At 39.4% G+C, this 20583-nt stretch overlaps 1 protein-coding gene across 1 annotated transcript in view; it reads right to left on the bottom strand.

The window, feature by feature from the left end:
- Window positions 1-376: 376 nt before the first annotated feature.
- Window positions 377-20583, bottom strand: part of rad50 (RAD50 homolog, double strand break repair protein) — a 53602-nt gene continuing 33395 nt past the window's right edge. Inside the window, exons 25-28 of the mRNA XM_083986400.1 lie at window positions 9377-9462; window positions 6755-6897; window positions 5020-5153; window positions 377-766 (exon numbers count right to left, since the gene is read on the bottom strand). Coding sequence (XP_083842526.1) covers window positions 580-766; window positions 5020-5153; window positions 6755-6897; window positions 9377-9462 — 550 coding nt within the window. The 3' untranslated portion in view covers window positions 377-579. The remainder of the gene's footprint in view (window positions 767-5019; window positions 5154-6754; window positions 6898-9376; window positions 9463-20583) is intronic.

The following is a 20583-nucleotide window of genomic DNA, read 5'->3' as shown; positions in this document are numbered from 1 at the left end:
ATACAGAGACTGTTGATGAAAAACTGTCCCTGAAGGCAACGTGCATCAGTGGTTTTACATGAATTTCCCTCTAAAACAACTCTGTGTGGTAACGTTGTGTTATTATCTCATAGCGTGGTGAATGTGCAGCTCACAACTTGTCCACCAGAGCGTTGTGGAGTTGTTGGATTGTGTATTTGATGAGTTTCATCAATGAGGGAAACCAAGAAATCCCATAATGAGCCTCCGTAGCGTAGCTCTGAGCAGCTCACGGCTCTGCTCCGCCGTTCTAAAAACAGCTTGCACCGACAATTAAAGGTAATAACGAACCTACTGCTATAATGACTATAGGGATTATTATGGGCGATGGGAACAATTTGCCAAATTTTTTTTGAACTATCCCTTTAACAAAGAGCGACAGCAAAAAAAAGAAAAGGATGAAACGTCCTGAATGTCTGTGTGCAGGTGGACGGACGGAGAGCGTTTCTCTTCAGGCTGTGTTGCATTGTGGGTATTAATTTGTTTGTCTCTTTGGGGGGGGGTCAGGTGGAGGGCGTGTTGCTAGGCGACCTCTGTTGCTAGGCGACCTTGGAGCGGGTCTCAGTGCAGGTAGGACGACAGCGAGGAGATGCTGCACTTGGTGATCTCAGAGTTCTGGTCCTGGTTCTTGCGGATGCGGTAGAAGTGCTCGATGTAGCTGGAGCGGCCGAGCAGCTCCACAAAGTCCTCGTCGTGGGTGATGATCAGCAGCTGGAAGTTACGCTGCCGAGACCGAGACTTGATGATCCTGGAGGAGGAGGAGGAGGAAGGAGGAGGAGAAATCATTCATACCGCATGCAATCACAATATTAAATTCATAAATGCATTTCAGGACACTTTGGAGCTATGTAGTATATCACCTTTTTACTCTTTTCAAGGTTCCTACAGCTTAAGCCAAGTTAAATTTAAGACTTTTTAAGACGTTTTTAAAGCCACTTGAAATGAAATTTAAGACCGACTTCACAATAAACACAAATGCAAAAACAAAACAAAAACGTCACCACATCAATTACATAGGGTTAGGGACAATTTTACCCACTTTCCTATGTGATCCAAGGTAAAGTGACTGCTACATGAATGATTGGGGGGGAAAAAAATACTGACTTGGGAGCTGGTGGTGGTGAGAGATTTAGCGTTGACGGCCGCCACTAAAACTTCTCTATGTCAGAATGTTACCAATTATTTTGAGATTTGAGACTAATTACAACCATAAAATACCACTTACCATGTGTTAACATTGTTAAGACTTTTGAAAAATTGATTTAAGACATTTTAATGCCAATTAAGGCCTTGTTTTTAGATTAATGAATTCAATGCCTTTTAAGACTTTTTAAGAATCCGTAAGAACCCTGCTTTTACTCTTTTATTCTTTTACTCTTTTGCTATGCTATTTATTGTGTGTTATTGTATTTTATAAAATGTAAAGGTGAAATCCGGCGATCTGATTGGTTGTTAACCGTGGTATAATGAGCATATACCACAGCTACTATTCTAAAGCCTTATCACAGCGTAGGCTATCACTCCGCCTCAGGGCAACGTATGACTGGTATGAATGGAAGTTGTTGTCATGTATCCATGACAACGGACTGTTGTAGTCCGCAGCAACAGACAGTTGGTGTTTTTACGATGTTAAAAAATGTAGTAAAGTAGTGTAATTGACATGTTGAAGGTGAACTTTGACCTCCAGAGGGTTAACAATGGTAGAGGGGACTGAGCAGTGACAGAGGAAAAGACCAGATGCAGAGCTAACGTTTTTTCACAGTGAGGCTATTTTATTAGATAATGTGTATTTCTGGTTGAATAAAACTACATGAAATTGATTGTGTATCACTCTTTCATATTGTCATTATTGGTAACCGTTTTATAAAAGCTATATATCACTCCAGTCCGTGGTATATGCTCATTATACCACTCTAAGGGGGAACAACGCCCCTTAGAGTGGTAGAATGAGCATACTACAGCCTGTCGTGATATATTGCTTAATTACGTGTGGCGGCGGCCATGAATCAGAGATTTCTGGGAGGATGTGAACGAGGATTTCACAGACGAACTCTGGAAACAACATTTCAGGATGAGCTGGGATTCGTCCAATCAGCTGTGTGATGTTCTCCAACACACTTTTATATTGATACGTCTGAAAAAAACCAACACCTCATGAGAGGTTAAAATGTTGATTTGAGATGTTTTTATAAATGTAGGTTTTTCCATCACCAGCTTTTTATTGTGATATTCAGGTTTTGCTCATTTCTAGAGGAGATGGAAACACAGAGGTGTTATTATAATAAAAGTTTGCTGGACGATGCAACTTAAAGGAACATTGTGTAGGAATTCCTCCCATCTAGCGTTGTGGTTGTATATTTTTCATGTTGCATTCAGGTGAAATTGGGCAGACGGCAGACGGACGACAGCCGCTGCACGTAACGGCATAAACAAGCCTCTATGTAAACAAGTGGTCCGTCAGCACGAGGCAAAACAATACACGTGACAACATGTTGTCATGGCGATGTGGTATTGTTTTACCGTCTTTCTCTGGACTTCTGTGACTAAAATGACATCTGGTTTGTTAGCGACGGCCGTCTGCCCGACTGCAGGTGAATGCAGCATCAGAAAAACAGCCAGCACCGAGCTTACCCGCTCCATGGAGATATGAATGATATGAACGGCTCATTCAGAGCTGAAAGGAACACTTCACTTTGTTGATGTTAATGAAAAACAGACTGAAGAACCAAATAATCCATTTTCAAATACCTAGGCATTTTATTTGATGAGAACCTGTCCTTTAAACTGCACATCGACAAACTCGTTTCTAAACTGAAACTGAAATTAGGGTTCTTTTTTTAGGAATAAATCATGTTTTTCGTTGCAAGTCAGAAAACACTTGATCAACTCTTTTTTTATAGTGGGGCGGATTAGCTCAATATTTTACACCAATCGTTCACTTTGTGATAAAAGCATGAAATTTGGTGGATGTGTTGGTGAATATGTTTCAAACAAATCTGGATATTGGGCCACCTCAAAAGCGCCCCCTAGTGGCCGTGGCAGCCATTTGTTATGCAAATAAATGAATGATGAATATAAACTGCCCTTTTAATATTACCAACAGGTGATGTATTGTATATTGATGGAAAGCCTGATTAGTCACCTTTACATCGAGGTACAGCTTGTAAGGATCGTGCATTCATGGAATGAGCAACGGGGCTAAACGTGTGGGTAGCGCACCCCAAAAATGTGCATCCCCTGTGGGGCAGATTAGCTCATATTACCCTTGTTGGACGACGGAGACCTGCTGCTTTTTATGAACGCACCTGATCAGGTTTTAAAGAAACTGGATACTGTATATCACTGTGCTTTGTGTTTTATTACTGGTTGCAGCTATCGCGTACATCACTGTTCCTTATATGCCGTCGCACATCGTCCATTTTTGTGTGTCCTTAGACTCTCTCACTGGCTGACTTTCATTTATAAATCTGTTCTTGGCCTTTTGCCTACATATTTGTGTGTACACATGTGTAGAAACCACAGCCGATACGGCCTCAGCTGCGTTCTCAGGACATTACACAGATGCAGGTCCCGAGAGTGAGAATGTTTCAGCCCCGTCGACCTGGAACGATGTGCAGAAAGACTTGAAACTGACTCATCTTGCAACTCTGAGGGAATTCAGGTCAATTATAATAGACAGAGAATTGAGCTCAATGGGATTGTCTGTGTGATTGCGTTGTTTAATCATGTTTTTCTGAAATGTGTGATTGTATTTTATTTGAGTCTTGTGTGATGTGCAATGAAAAAAAAACACGATTTTCACGGGAGTGGGTCTTTAAATCTCAATGAGTTTTTACCTGGTTAAATAAAGGATATTGATTGATTGATGAATAGAGAACAGGAGAAGTTACACACTGTCCCTTTAAAGCAAAACTAAACTGTATAATGTCTATGTGTATAATCTCCTATGTGAGTGACCTCTCGTCACATTCACACTGTCGTTGTTTCAGTCATCACAGCCCGACACAGACGAGACACGGAGGGACCGTTTCTGCATCGTCTTGGATTTCCTCTTCCTCCCCGTCTCCGTAGCAACGCGTCCACATCAAAGCAGCTTCGGTGCATCTTATTGGTGCAGAGTCGTCGTTTTGTTTTGTTATCAGACTATTAATGGCTGGAGATAAAAGATAAAGATCTCCCAGAAGTTTCTAAATTACAACGTCTACGTGATGCGTGATGGTTCCTCTGTCCTTCCTCCTCCTCCTCCTCCTCCTCCTCCTCCTCCTCCTCCTCCTCCTCCTCCTCCTCCTCCATCAGTCTGAAGCCTCAGGTCTTAAAGGGATAGTCCAACATTTTATCAAATTGGCCCATTGCCCATAATCCCTATAGTCATAGCAGTAGGTTCGTTACCTTTAATTGTCGGTGCAAGCTGTTTTTAGAACGGCGGAGCAGAGCCGTGAGCTGCTCAGAGCTACGCTACAGAGGAGGCTCATTATGGGATTTCTCGGTTGGTTTCCCTCATCAAACTCATCAAATACACAATCCAACAACTCCACAACGCTCTGGTGGACAAGTTGTGACCTGCACATTCACCACGCTATGAGATAATAACACAACGTTACCACACAGAGTTGTTTTAGAGGGAAATTCATGTAAAACCGCTGATGCACGTTGCCTTCAGGGACAGTTGTTCATCAACAGTCTCTGTATTTCCCTCTAAAACAACTCTGTGTGGTAACGTTGTGTTATTATCTCATAGTGTGGTGAATGTGCAGCTCACAACTTGTCCACCAGAGCGTTGTGGAGTTGTTGGATTGTGTATTTGATGAGTTTGATGAGGGAAACCAAGAAATCCCATAATGAGCCTCCGTAGCGTAGCTCTGAGCAGCTCACGGCTCTGCTCCACCGTTCTAAAAACAGCTTGCACCGACAATTAAAGGTAACGAACCTACTGCTATATGGGATTATGTGTGTGTGTGTGTGTGTGTGTGTGTGTGTGTGTGTGTGTGTGTGTGTACTGACTCGACGAGGGCGTGCGCCAGAGACTCGATGTTCTCCCGGTCCAGGTTGGTGGTGGGTTCGTCCAGCGCCAGAATCCCACAGTTCAGACAGAAGGTTTCAGCCAAAGCCAGACGGATGATGAGCGAGGCCAGCACCTGGACACACATTTTAAACAATTAACAAAAAAAAAAAACCAGGGTTCCTACAGCTTAAGCCAAGTTAAATTTAAGACTTTTTAAGACTTAAAGCCACTTGAAATGAAATTTAAGACCGACTTCACATTAAACACAAATGCAGAAAAAAGAATAAAAACACCACATCAATTACATAGAGTTATAGGGACAATTTTGGATTATGTCTCTTTCCAGCTGTCTGTCAAAATAACTAGGGATGCACCGATTATTCGGTAACCGAATATATTCGGCCGAATATTGCAAAAAAAGCAACATTCGGCCTTCGGTGGAATGAGCGCAAAGCAAGGCCGAATATTTAAAAAAAAATAAAGTCTGATAAATACGCGATTGCACGACGATGGAAACGGCAGCTTAAACCTCATGGAGCTTTATTAGTAAGTGACTGCTGGAAAAACAACAGCAACAAGAGCAGTGGGGGGAAAGCTGCACCGTTGCACGTCGCTCCAAGAGCCCGGTGCGTCCTGTCTGCAGCGGAGACACGGCCACTGAGAGGACTGAGTGAGGGGACCGTTCACGTAGCAACGCGCCATTTAATGAATCATTTAAAAACCAAACACCCTGAACAGATGCTGAGTACAAGAGGGAGAGACGACTGCAGCAGTTAAAACGAAAGCTCCTCGTCCCAGCATGTCGCCAACTCCGTCCGTGGCCGACAGCTTTTAAAACAGTGTTTCCCAACCTTGGGGTCGGGACCCCACGTGGGGTCGCCTGAAATTCAAATGAGGTCGCCTGAAATGTCTAGTAGCCTAATTGATGAATTAAAAAAAATATGACCAAGAAAGGTTAGGAACCGGTGTTTTAAAAGACACTTGGGTTTTTTTGGAATGTACTTGCATAGATCTTTCAGCACTCACAATGGGCCGATATAAATGAAAAACTTTATTTAACTTCTTGTGCTTTTCTGATGAGCAACGGCAACTGGAATATTCAAAAACTGTCTGAATAGTCAATAAACTTTTATTTTCTTTGAAAATTAAGTTAAAAAAAATATTTTATTTAAAAACTTTATAACCACTTTCGGTATTCGGTTATTCGGCCAAGCGCTTTGATTTTATTCGGTGTTCGGCTTCGGCCAAAAAAATGCCATTCGGTGCACCCCTAAAAATAACTGCATAAAAAGTCCGGAAAAACAAAAAACACACTGACTCGGGAGCTGGTGGCAGTGAGAGATTTAGCGTTGACGGCCGCCACTAACTTCTTATGTTGGAATGTTACCAATTATTTTGAGATTTGAGACTAATTACAACCATAAAATACCACTCACCATGTGTTAACATTTTTAAGACTTTTGAAAATTTGATTTAAGACATTTTAATGCCAATTAAGGCCTTGTTTTTAGATTAATGAATTCAATGCCTTTTAAGACTTTTTAAGGATCTGTAAGAACCCTGTCTGTATGTAAAAAAGGCGAACAAATGCACATTGCACAATAAAAAAAAATCGATTTTTAAAAAAATAAAATAGATTTAAAAATTGTCAAAAAAAAAATCGCAATATTTATGTGAATCGATGATTTTTTCTCCCACCCCTACAGGAAAAGTCCGCCCCCGGTGTGTACGAACCTTCTGGCCGGCGCTGCAGCGTCCTCTCATGTCCAGGGACGTGTCTCCTTTCACCATCACCACGCGGTAGTTGTAGGTTCGCCGCTTCACGCCGGCCGACGAGTTCTCGTCCACGTCCGACCGGATCTCCACGTACTCGATGTCTGGACGGGAACAGAGAGACAGAGACGCTGACTAGAGACGGGCATTTAGAATAACTTTCTAACCAAGTAACCTAACCTGGTCTTACCGATTACTGTAATAAAAATAGAATGACGTCATGTCTGATGCACATTACTGACAGAATCAGACTACTACATTTCAGCAGTGCTTTCAATACAATTCAATCGCATTTGCTAGTGAACAAATTAATGGATCTCAGTGTAAACTAGGGTTGTTGGGTATACCGGTACTAGATTGGTACCGGGGTACTGAGGCATTTAAAACGGTACCATACTGCGCTTAGATGGGACCGGTACTTCCATTTTGCGCCGCCGGCAGCGGTGACGTCGCCGCGTGAAGTCGCCGCATTGTAATTTGAGCCGAGGCGAACGAGTGAGCGAGTCACAAACGAAGCAAGGTGCTTTTTATTATTACCGTTACAGCGCCACCTGTCCATGTGCCTGTGTTTGTGTGTGTATCTGTGTGCGAGCGCTGCGCGCGCGAGAAAGAGACGGCTGCCACAGACTCGTTAATTAATGCAAACACTGCTGGTGGATACGTTTCGTTTCTACCGCGCACCACCACTGGCTGCATGCTCTCTCTCTCTCTGTGTGAGTGAACACAGCGAAGGAGCGCCGCGACGCGGAGATGAATTAACAGAACGATATTGCGTTGAGGGGGGGGGGGGGGGGGGGGCAGAATCAATTTGGTCTGGGGAAACAATAGGTGTGTGTTTGAGTAAAATGAACGTCTGTGTTTCATTCTATAAACTACTGATAACAATTTCTCCCAAATATTACAACTGGTCAAAATAACGAAAAAGATGCAGTGTTTTCAGACCTCAAATAATGTAAAGAAAACAAGTTGATATTCAGACCACTAATGTTTTAATTTAGGAAGAGTTCAGATTAATATAGATTGAAATTTAATCCTGCAGCAGCAGTGACTGTTTACTGATTTAGTGATTACTGATGCATAGGTTCTAGTTCTAAGATTTTCTATTAAAATAAAGCCAATAATGAAATTTTTTGTGTTCTCTTTTTATTTGGAAAAGTACCGAAAAGTATCGAAAAACATGTTGGTACCGATACCGGTACCAAAATGTTGGTATCGTGACAACACTAGTGTAAACTCTAAAATTATTTTGTGGATCTCTGATTTTCTGACCAATCGTAGTCAGCGAGTGAGGTTTAATTCAGCTCTCTCATCACCAAAGAGCATCAACACCGGTGCTCCTCAAGGGTGTGTTAAATATGCAGACGACACAGCCTTAGTCGGATTTTTTAAAATCTGGAAGAGCATCTGTGGAGGGTTTTGATAGGGGGATAGAGGGTTTTATGCAGTGGTGCTCAGACCACTTCTTGGAGGTCAATGCCAAAAAAACCAAAGAGATGGTAATTGACTTTAGTAAAAGAAAGATAAGTGTCCCCCCTTCTAACATAAATGGTGAGCAAATGCAGAGCTGTTCTTCCTTAGAAGGTTGAACTATTTCAGGATAGACCGACGACGTATCCTCCAAATGTTCTATAAAACTGTCCTGCAGAGCGTTCTTACCTTTGGCCTCTTCTGTACTTTTGTTAATATGCGTGTTCGGGATCAAGCTAAATTGCAGCGTATGATCAAGACAGCCACACTGCAAAAACTCAAAATCTTTCCAAGAATATTTGTCTTATTTCTTGTCAAAATGTCTCATTTCTAGTCAAAACTAATCTCTTTCCACTTAAAATAAGACTCATCACCTAAAAACAAACTTGTTTTTAGATCATTGTCACTTGTTTCAAACGTATTTTCACTTAAAATAAGTAGAAAAATCTGCCAGTTAAAGCAGTAAGTTTTTTGTGCTTGTAATAAGAAAGAAAAACTTGCTCCACTATCAGATTTTTCTACTTATTTCAAGTGAAAATCTGCTTGAACGAAGTAAAAAGTGTCTAAAAACAAGCTGCTTTTTAATGTGATGAGTCTTATTTTAAGTAGAATGAGATTTGTTTTGACTAGAAATGACATTTTGACTAGAAATAAGACAAATATTCTTGGTAAGATTGAGTTTTTGCAGTGCAGTAGGATCATTGGGATCGATCAGGCATCGGCATGGCAACCCAACTGTACAGGGAGCTGATCTTAAAAAAGGCTGAACAGATCATGAATGATCACACGCACCCTCTCCATCTAAGGTTCTGAAGGAGTGGTAATGGTAGGCCAGGGGGCAGAATCCTCCAGCAAACAATGAGGACTGTGAGATACAGCAAATCCTTCGTGCCAACAGCAATTAGAATGCTCAATAGCAGATAACGTGAACTGACCTGTATGCCTGTATGCATCTCTGTTGTTTTTTAAATGTTTGTATGTATGTTTGTATTTATTTTAACTACTTCTTTTTATCTATCTGACATGGGCCGTGCAATGACCATATGAATTTCCTCTTTGAGGATAATAAAGTTAAACTTGACTTGACTAGTGAGAGTAGTTTTCATTGTGCGTCACCTTGGCCTCGGTACGTGCTGCGCCACAGGTCTCTGATGATCTTGTTGATCTCGTCCATCTTCATACTGTGGAACTTCATGATTGTTCTGAGGAAAACAAACAGACAAACTAAAGGTTTTAGTTAACAGACTGAGACTCTCTCATTATGAACAGTGAAGGAACAGCTTCACTCCATCTGCAACACAGACCATAAACATCCCAGAAGGAAACGTGTGTCAATGTGAATTTGCACTGGTTTCATCTGTAGTACATTTGTAGATTACTAACTTTTATTCATATTTATATTATATTTGTACTGTGCCTACTTTATATACACACCGTATATACTGTATATATATATATATATATATATATATTATAGTCTACTTGCCAACAATGAGTACCCGGAAATGTTGAGTACCCCAAAGTTTTATGTTAGAAATAGATAGTATGGGTCCCCAGTGTTCAGAAACTGCCGGATGCTAACTTATATATATTGGGCAATTAGCATAACATACACAATTAGCATAAATTAGCATAGTTGCCTATATGGGCAATATTTCAACAAAATTGACTTGGCTGATCTGGGCAATATTGGAGTGGTTTTAGGGGTTATTGATGATGCTGAATCCATTTCTGACATTTTCAAAATTCAAAATGGCTGTCTAAACCGGAAGTGACCAGATTTTAACTGCCAGTGGGCCGATTTTGATGGATTTTTATGCAAATTTGCTCATGTTAACACAAGAATTTCATAAAACTTGTAATACATTTTTTGTTTGTCTTAATGTAAGTAATCAACTCAGTAATTTTCATGGAGATATCTAAAGGTTAAAAATTTTACCCTATTCACATGAGAAAAATAATGAATAGGCGTATTCTGGGCTATATTTGGGTCTTTTTTCGAAACTTTCCCCTAATGGGATTCTTCTGGGCTTTTTCTCCCTCACTCAGGACATGTTGAGGATACAAAACCAGTTGAGTTTGCTTCTGTTGCAATTTGTTCAACCTTTTTTCATAAAATGACTGGACTAAAACCTCATGTGGGTTAAAGTTTACTGACTTCCAGCATGAAGGTGGATTTGTTTATCATCACCATCATCACTCAGCTGCAACATGGAAATGAAACAAACCTAAACCATCACCTAATATTGATCCTGCTCGGCGATAACCTATCCCATAACCCATCAGTGAAACCGGCTGTTTGCTTTTCCTGCATACCGAGAATCAATTTGTCGCCTGCAATCTCTGAAAAATTGATGAGAAACTGTAATGTGGTTTTGAAGACGCCAGAACGATAAGAGTTAAAGAGGAGGAGGAGGAAGAGCAGCTGTTATCCCTCCATCTGACCCAACATGGCCTCCCACCAGCACAACAGAAGTGTTGATGCAGCAGCAGAAACACGAGGGAGGAGTTCATTATGTTATAGATGTTATAAACACAACAGGATCGATACTGACTTTAAGGCTTCAGCATCTGACTTTATCTATTATTATTATTTTATAGATTTCTGCCCTACGAAGGCAAAGTGCAGTATCTATAAAAATGCCAAACTGAGAAAAACAGCTTTTTGTGTTTAAACATCTAATTATGAATAACTACCAAGTCTAGAATTGATTAGATAAAGGTGGACTGGATTAAATGTGTTTTGTAGTTTGTCTTTCTGACCAATTTTGACCGTTTTATGGTAGATTCCGCACTTTGCCTTGGTTTTGGTGCAGATACGGCACTTTGCCTTGGTATTATTCCATTGTTGTTCTTTTCAAAGGTTGCCTTGTACAAACTGGCAAAGGGACAATCGATGAAAACTATCTTTTTAAGCTAATTCGAGTGCATTTACATTTGTGTTTTTTTTTTTTAATACAATGTTTATTAATGTGCATTGTCCCTTTAAAATAAACTAAACTGAACTATTAGCTACAGATACTGCACTTTTGCCTTGGTTTTGGTGCAGTTACAGCACTTTGACTTGGTTTTACTCCAGTGGAATCATAGAGTAAATTATAGGATGTAGGGAGTACAGTTACTCTTTGCAGATGCTGCACGTTGCCTTGGTTTCACAGTGCTTTTTTTTGGATGGACAGCCAAATAAAAAGCCCAATAACTCTGGAAAGTTTTAGCAGAACCAATATCAACTTCTACCAGACTGAAGAGAATAAATACGCCTTTACACTTTGCCTTTGTAGAGCAGATTTGATCTGTTTACAGACAGTAATACTGCTTTATTATGCATTATTCATCCCTCTTGCTCTATATTGTTGTTGTACATATTTAGATATTTTAGAATAGCCTACATCTTGATATTTGGGAGAAGCTCCAACGAGTCGCTTCCATGTAAAACTGTTAAAATAATGTATTGAATTATGGTCATAACACATTGTAGTGTAGTAAACACATGCATGAAGATGTTACACTGTCAATGAGCTCTGAGATCATCTAATTATATTAATTATTATTATTATATAAATGAAATGAACATGAAATAAATGTTAATGTTAAACAATGCTTTTAAACTCAAACTGTGACAGACGGTTAGAGGTGGAACAGCTGAGTCATCTTTCAGTCCTGTAGCCGACTGTCTTTATTTAAATGAATTATCTACTCTCATCTTTATCTTTATCTTTTCTGCCTCTGACGGTGACGACGAGTTGAAATAAAAAAAACTCTTTTAATCAAAGACAAAGTGAAACCTGTGTGATCTACTTCACGTCTTCACATCAGAAACTGAGTCTGAATTCTCCTCAAAGTTTCCACTGCAGCAGAAGTCTGTGACCCGGGAGCCCGAGGCCTGAATCAAACAGCAATATAATATAATAATTAATTAATATATAACAATAGCAACAGAAACAGTGTAACTCCGGTGACTGTCCTGCACGTAGCTCATTTAGGCCGAAAATGAAACGAAATAAGAAAAGAACCGATGGCGCGTTCAACTCACTTTCAGCTCTGGTGCTGACTTCACTTTTCACTTCTCACTTCTCATTTTGAAAACGAAACATCCCATAATAAAACACACAAACAAACAAACATCACAGAGTCGCAGCGACAAACTGAAACAGACGAGATGATGATGATGATGAATGTGAGACTGACACTTTGTTGTTGTTTAATTCATCTCCTGAATGAGGAGCCTGAACGCATCGTGTCCCGTGTGTTCAGACCAGGGATCTATTGTATATATATATATATATATATAAAAATAAAATATAGGTCAGTGGTTCTCAACTGGTGGGTCGGGATCCAACAGTGGGTCTAGACCCGTTCTGGATGGGTCGGGGACAGCTGGTCAAAAAAGTAAATAATATTTAATGCACATCTGATGTTGGACATGTCTTTTATTTTGAAAAATAACTTATTTTGAAAGGCACGAGACACGTGAACACATGCAGTTGTAATGCTCCTCCTCACTTTCTGATTATTTGCTCCATTTGCTCTGAATGCAAAGATATCAGTTTCTTATTAATGTGGCCTGATGCAGTGAATCTGGTTTTGTTTTGTGGGTCTTTATTTTGCAATTTGATATTTATTCACTTTAGTGAACATGCTCTGAATGCAGAGATGCATTAGAAGTCAAATATATCGTTTTGTGGGTCTTTATTTTGTGCAGTTTGATATTTTTTTATTCACTTCCGTGCATGCAGTTGTCATGGTAACTCCTCAGTTTCATTCATGTGCTCTGAAATGCACTTTGCTCAATAAAGAGCTAAATGAGTTTTTAAAGGCTTTAAAAAAAAATCTTGGTTTGAATTCTATAAAAGTGGGTCGCGACTTAATGACCATGAGAAAATGTGGAGCCCAGAGTGAAACTAGTTGAGAACCCCTGATATAGATATATATGTTTATATATATATATATATATATATATATATATTATAAGACAATAAGATGAAGACAACAAGATAATATAATACATCCATGGTTCAGACTGTGACCTGGATGTTTCCCGCTCGCTGCCGGCTCGTTCTCGCGCTCGTTCTCGCGCTCACACATCTTGATAACGGAGCAATTACTGGATGCTTTACCCACAAGCAGGGGTAAACGATAAGTTCATGCTCAGATGCTATCACACAACGACGACGACGAGCTGCTGCTGCTGCTCTCTAACCTCCAATCAGAAAGCTTCTAGATTCCTGGTTCCTCTGTGAGAATGATAAAAAGAATAAAATAATAAATAATAATACTTATTTAACCCTCCTGATGTCCATTTTCATTTTTCAATACTTGATTTTTTCCCCCCGCAGCTTTTCTTTTAATCTGATGTGACCAAAAAACTAAAAATTTACCCAAATCAATGACATAACCCCCCCCTCAACAAATCCAGTTTGCATTCAGTATAGTGAAAATATCCCCTTTTTTTTTTTTGCCATTTTTTGTCATAGGACCCTATATACTGGCATTTAAGGGGTTAAAAGTCTGAAATTAATTGAATATTTGGTATGGATCATCAGAGGAGAAGTAGAATAGAAGATCTATGCAAAAAAAAGAGGGAAAAAATCTTTACATATACTTATTGTTATGGCGTTTTTTCCATGGACACTTTCGTCCTTAGGCTCAAACGTTAAGGAAAGATTCTTTAAAAGTCCATAATAATAATAATAATAAGAAGAAGCAGCAGCGTCTCATCTTGATTAACTGGTCTGACCCCTCCAGAGGAGAAGAACACTGTCATGCTATGCAGACCTGCTGATAACTTTTCAATGATGTGCATATTTTTATCGGCAGTGCAAACGCAGCAGCGGTGCCACAGTGCAGCGATGCCAGTGATAGTATGTGGTCGCGTTTCTGAAAAACAAAACCTGCCACTCGGTGATGATAAGTCACTCTTAGAGTTCAGTCGGGGTTGTGGTTGTTGTCTCAGAAAAACTTATTTGCTGATTCTTTATTGCATAACCTGCAAACTAAGGCTTGATTATGTGAGATAGATGTTAAAAAAGATCAAATTAAAATTCTGTGTTTTGTCAGATTGAAAGTGCAAAGACAAGTGGGTAACACTTTACTGTAATAGGTGTTCATCAGATTGACATAACACTGTCATAAACATCAATGAATACTTCTGACAGCTGTGGTTAAGTGTCATTCGGTAAGTTATGTCACTTTTGATGCAAAGTTGACATTGTTTGAGATGTTTTTGTTCTGACAACTTGACATAAAGACAATTTAAACTGTCATAGCAGACCTAATGGACAAACTTTAAAAATTATGTCAAGTTAACCCTAACCCTAACCCTATGGACTTTTAAAGAATCTTTTCTTAACGTTTGAGCCTAAGGACGAAAGTGTCCATGGAAAAAACGCCCTAAAAATAGTAAATGTAAAGATTTTTTTCCTTTTTTTTTGCATAGATCTTCTATTCTACTTCTCCTCTGATGATCCATACCAAATATTCAATTAATTTCAGACTTTAAACCCCTTAAATGCCAGTGTATATAGGGTCCTATGACAAAAAATATACCAGTCTTGGACATGTCATTGATTAGTAACACACTTGATTTAAATGGATCTTTAGTTTTTTTGCAATCCCAGATTCAAGTAAAGTGTTACCGAGAAGGGAAGCTCATCTTCACGCTGCAGAAGCTCGGAGCAGAGAATATAATTAAAGAAACTTTTCTCTGCCTTTAATCTAGGGTGAGAAAACGTCCTGTTTTACCCGGACGTGTCCACTGTTTACGTCCTGTCCTGTCCGGGGCGTCCGGGCGGGTTTTATAAATTGATGAAAATGTCAGGTTTTCAATGTTTTTCATGGGACCATTAAAGGGACAACGAGGCGTTTTGGAAAAGCGAAGTGTTTTCTCACTACATTTAAGAGCCTCCGCGCACCGTGAAATTCTTTGACCGGTGCAAGACAGACTCCCCCTCATGTGGACTAAGGGCTGGGAGAAGTTTCAGAGTCCTCCGTGGCTTCTCTGAGTTACAGGGGGTCTCGGCGTAGCAGTGCATGTCCATATGACGGTTGCAAATGGATACCAACTGTCTTCGTAACAAAAAGATAGGGCTGGGACGATATGCTTTTCTCCCGATTCGATTCTTCTACGATTTTTTGGATGGTGATTCGATTTAAATTGTGATTCTATGATATTGCCGATTCTCTCTATGATTTTTAGTCTTTAGCATTTTTAACATTTATCTGCACACAAATACTGTAGGAGCCTATAAATGAACATACTCCATTATAAAGTTAACTTAAACCCTTTTCAAAACCTGGACTCTCTGTATGTAAAAAAGGCAAACAAATGCACATTGAAATATAGACTTATTTAATTATTTTCAGAACAATTTCTCATGTCGGGGCTTCAATACAAGACGGACATTACATACGAGCAGCATGGAGGTATTTGGATGTTTTTTGGTGTGTCTTTTTGTTACGAAGACAGTTGGTATCCATTTGCAACCGTCATATGGACATGCACTGCTACGCCGAGACCCCCTGTAACTCAGAGAAGCCACGGAGGACTCTGAAACTTCTCCCAGCCCTTAATAGTCCACATGAGGGGGAGTAGTAGAAGATAATGAGTGAACTATCCCTTTAAGCTGTGACTGACTAACCTAACGACCGGGGGAAAACCCAGCTGGTTCTCCCCCCCTGTTGTCAATTATCTCCCTCATCGATTAGTCAGCAGCTTGTTTCCTGCAGCCTGCAGCTTTCTGTTGTGTTGTGATGACGGCAGATAAACTAAGAGTCAGAGTTATTCATTATTACTGACGTGTCGTCCACCTACACGCAGGAAACACGTCGACCGACCCACCGACCGACCGGCAGCAGCAACGACAACGTGCTAATTCACCACAAATCCTTGTCTGTGCCGGAAACGAGCGGCCGACACCTTAAAGGGATAGTAGCATTTTTTTTAAAAAGTGGGGTTGTATGATCTCCAAATAGCCCCTAAATACTTTAATTGCAGTAGAAGACTCTCTGCACTCCACTGCTTTCTACTTATTTCAAGTGAAAAGTTGCTTGAAACAAGTGAAAATGATCTAAAAACAAGTTCATTTTTAGGTGATGAGTCTTATTTTAAGTGAAAAGAGATTAGTTTTGACTAGAAATGAGACATTTTGACAATAAATACGACAAATATTCTTGGAAAGATTGTAAATAACAGATGATAAATAACGTTTTCCTCCGCTCCATGGATTGATTTCTCACCTCGTAGCAGCAGTCGGCTGCGTCTGATGGCCTATATCAGACTTAACTCAACACATTTGTATTGGTACACTGCAAAAACTAAAAATCTTACCAAGAATATTTGTATTATTTCTCATTAAAATTCATTTCACTGGCAGATTTTTCTACTTATTTCAAGTGAAAATTAGTTTGAAACAAGTGAAAATGATCTAAAAACAAGTTCATTTTTAGGTGATGAGTCTTATTTTAAGTGAAAAGAGATTAGTTTTGATTAGAAATTAGACAAATATTCTTGGAAAGATTTTGAGTTTTTGCAGTGTATAATAGTAATAATAATAATAATGTTACAAAGTTAAGATCAGAATTACAAAATATGCAATAAAATCAAAAGTTGTTATACAGATGGAATCAAAAACAATACATATAATGTATTTGACAGCGGGTAAAGAGAGAGATATTACCAGTGTTGATATGAGTTCATGCAGTTAAATATATATACACAATACAAATCAGTGTGTTGATGGTGACAGATACAGGCCGCCTGGTTGGCTCGGTATTATTCAGAGGCGTTAAAGGGATAGTAGCATTTTTTTTAAAGTGGGGTTGTATGATCTACAAATAGCCCCTAAGTACTTTAATTGCAGTAGAAGACTCTCTGCACTCCTCCCGTTAGCAACGCCAGCCCATAATAGCCCTGCCCAGAGATTTACAACATACAGTGTTGTGAACAGACCCAAAGAAACGGCCTATTTTCACGGCCTAAAAGAGGTTTTACCTGGAAATAAAAAATACACAGTTCCATTGTTCACTATAATATAATTTTTTCCAGCCCTTCAAAGTGCAGGAAAAACACAGTTTTTATTGGTAAAACCTCTTTTAGGCCGTGAAAATAGGCCGTTTCTTTGGGTCTGTTCACAACACTGTATGTTGTAAATCTCTGGGCAGGGCTATTATGGGCTGGCGTTGCTAACGGGAGGAGTGCAGAGAGTCTTCTACTGCAATTAAAGTACTAAGGGGCTATTTGTAGATCATACAACCCCACTTTAAAAAAATGATACTGTCCCTTTAACGCCTCTGAATAACACCGAGCCAACCAGGCGGCCTGTATCTGTCACCATCAACACACTGATTTGTATTGTGTATATATATTTAACTGCATGTACTCATATCAATACTGGTAATATCTCTACCTTTACCCGCTGTCAAATACATTATATCTATTGTTTTTGATTCCATCTGTATAACAACTTTTGATTTTATTGCATATTTTGTCATTCTGATCTTAACTTTGTAACATTATTATTATTACTATTATACACTGCAAAAACTCTAAATCTTTCCAAGAATATTTGTCGTATTTCTTGCCAAAATGTCATTTCTAGTCAAAACTAATCTCTTTCCACTTAAAATAAGACTCATCACCTAAAAATTAACTTGTTTTTAGATCATTTTCACTTGTTTCAAGCAACTTTTCACTTGAAATAAGTAGAAAAATCTGCCAGTGAAAGCAAGTTTTTTTGTGTTTGTAATAAGAAAGAAAAACTTGCTCCACTATCAGATTTTTCTACTTATTTCAAGTGAAAATCTGCTTGAAAGAAGTAAAAAGTGTCTAAAAACAAGCTGCTTTTTAAATGTGATGAGTCTTATTTTAAGTATAATGAGATTTATTTTTACTAGAAACAACATTTTGACTAGAAATAAGACACATATTCTTGGTAAGATTTTGAATTTTTGCAGTGTGCTATGACTATAGAGATCATGGCAATGGGCCAGTTTGACTAAATGTTGAACTATCCCTTTAAAGTAGAGCGAGGAGAGCTTCTGTTGTTGTGTTTAATATTGTGAATAGGATTCTTTGTTTTAAAGCTGTTCCCCTCTGTGACCTCTGTCGCCATCTTGACAGGAAGTGAAGACTTTTTCATCTTTCATCTTCACAGAGGAAACAGACGACGTCGCTGTAATCACAGCTAATCACAGCTGGTTGACCTGGTTGAAGCTCTGGTTCTGGATCACAGGCCGCGCTGTGTGGAGTTGTGTTGTGTTGAGTTGAGTTGTGTTGAGTTGTGTTGTGGTCGCCTTCTGACTGGCTCTAGAAAACCAGGTCATATCTGTCTCTGCTCTGCAAAAACTCAACATCTTCCCAAGAATGTTTGTCTCATTTCTAGTCAAAATGTCATTTGGGATTGCAAAAAAACTAAAAATCCATCCAAATCAAGTGCGTTACACTGCAAAAACTCAAAGGGTGAATTCCGATTCTCCCCTTAGCCCTAACCCTTCGTTTTGCGCGTTCACGTGAAGTGGTAGGGGTGTCCCAATTCTGGTTCAGACGAGGGTTAGGGGGAAGGGGTAGGGCTATCTCGCCCACGAAACGGAGATTTTTCAGGAGCACACTACAAACCGAGGGCTATGATAAGTTTCCCAGAATGCATCTTGCGGCAACCGGCAGCTGTTTTATTTCTCACTGTAGCGCTGTTATTACGTCATTTTGTTAAGTTTTAATATTTTTTCATGTGAGAAAGTAGCTGTTTAGATCCCAATGTGCGGTGGGTTTATCCACATGAGGCTGTTCAGACGTTTGCTCCGATGTTTTTGGGAGAAGTGAAGCTCCACCTGTGGAGCAGATCAACGGCTCGTCACAGAGACACCACCCCGTCCAGAGAGCTGGTCAACCGGCCAACCTCCGTCGTCATCCCGGGAGAAAAGACGACCGCTAATTAACTTACCCGCAGGTTTTTAAATGTCTCATTTCTAGTCAAAACAAATCTCATTATACGTAAAATCACATAAAAAGCAGCTTGTTTTTAGACACTTTTTACTTCTTTCAAGCTGATTTTCAAGCACAAAAAACTTGCTTTCACTGGCAGATTTTTCTACTTATTTTAAAGGGATAGTTCAACATTTTGGCAAATTGGCCCATTGCCATAATCGCTATAGTCATAGCAGTAGGTTCGTTACCTTTATTTGTCGGTGTAAGCTATTTTTAGAACGGAGGAGTGGAGCGGCAGGCTGTTCAGAGCTACACTATGGAGGCTAATGGAATTTCTTGGTTTCCCTCATCAAACTCATCAAATACAAAATCCCAAAACTCCAAAACGCTTTCGTGGACAAGTTGTGACCTGCACAATCACCACGCTAAGAGATAATAATGGAACGTTACGAAACGGAGCCGTTTTCGAGGTAAATACAGAGTCTGCTTGCTGAAAAACTGTCCCTGAACGCAACGCGTATCAGCGGTTTTGCATGAATTTACCTCTAAAACAACTCTGTCTCGTAACGTTCTATTATTATCTCTTAGCGTGGTGAATGTGCAGCTCACAACTTGTCCACGAAAGCGTTTTGGAGTTTTGGGATTTTGTATTTGATGAGTTTGATGAGGGAAACCAAGAAATTCCATTAGCCTCCATAGTGTAGCTCTGAGCAGCCTGCCGCTCCACTCCTCCGTTCTAAAAATAGCTTACACCGACAAATAAAGGTAACGAACCTACTGCTATGACTATAGCGATTATGGCAATGGGCCAATTTGCCAAAATGTTGAACTATCCCTTTAAGTGAAAATTAGTTTGAAACAAGTGAAAATGATCTAAAAACAAGTTAATTTTTTAGGTGATGAGTCTTAGTTTAAGTGAAAATAGTTTAGTTTTGACTAGAAATGAGACATTTTGACTAGAAATAAGACAAATATTCTTGGAAAGATTTTGATGAATTAAATAGGAATAGTCATAGTATTGTATTAATTATATGATGTATATAGTGGAATTTCATCTAATTTTGCATCCGACTGAAAGTTTACAGATACAGTTTGTTGCTTTCATTTCATTTATTTTTTACTTTAAGTGTTGTCAGTATTAATCTGTGTGAGTGCACATGTATACATATACCTTCCTTTCTCTTTTTACTTTATTATGTTGTTACATTCACTGTATTCATGTGTATTTATGTCATTCTAGTGTTGTGTGACTATTGTGTACTGTATAAATGTGACCTTTGACCTTTGACCTCTGGCCCGAGCGACACTTCCAACACAGAGTGGGTGTGTTTTTACAGAGAAGACAGACTCAGACTCGGGGTCCAGAGAGCTGCAGCAGACGGTAAGTGACGCTGTGTTTCTG

This window comes from Trachurus trachurus, assembly GCF_905171665.1.
Source record: "Trachurus trachurus genome assembly, chromosome: 14".
Taxonomy (NCBI): Eukaryota; Metazoa; Chordata; class Actinopteri; order Carangiformes; family Carangidae; genus Trachurus; species Trachurus trachurus.
This window is presented reverse-complemented; position numbering and strand designations above follow the sequence as displayed.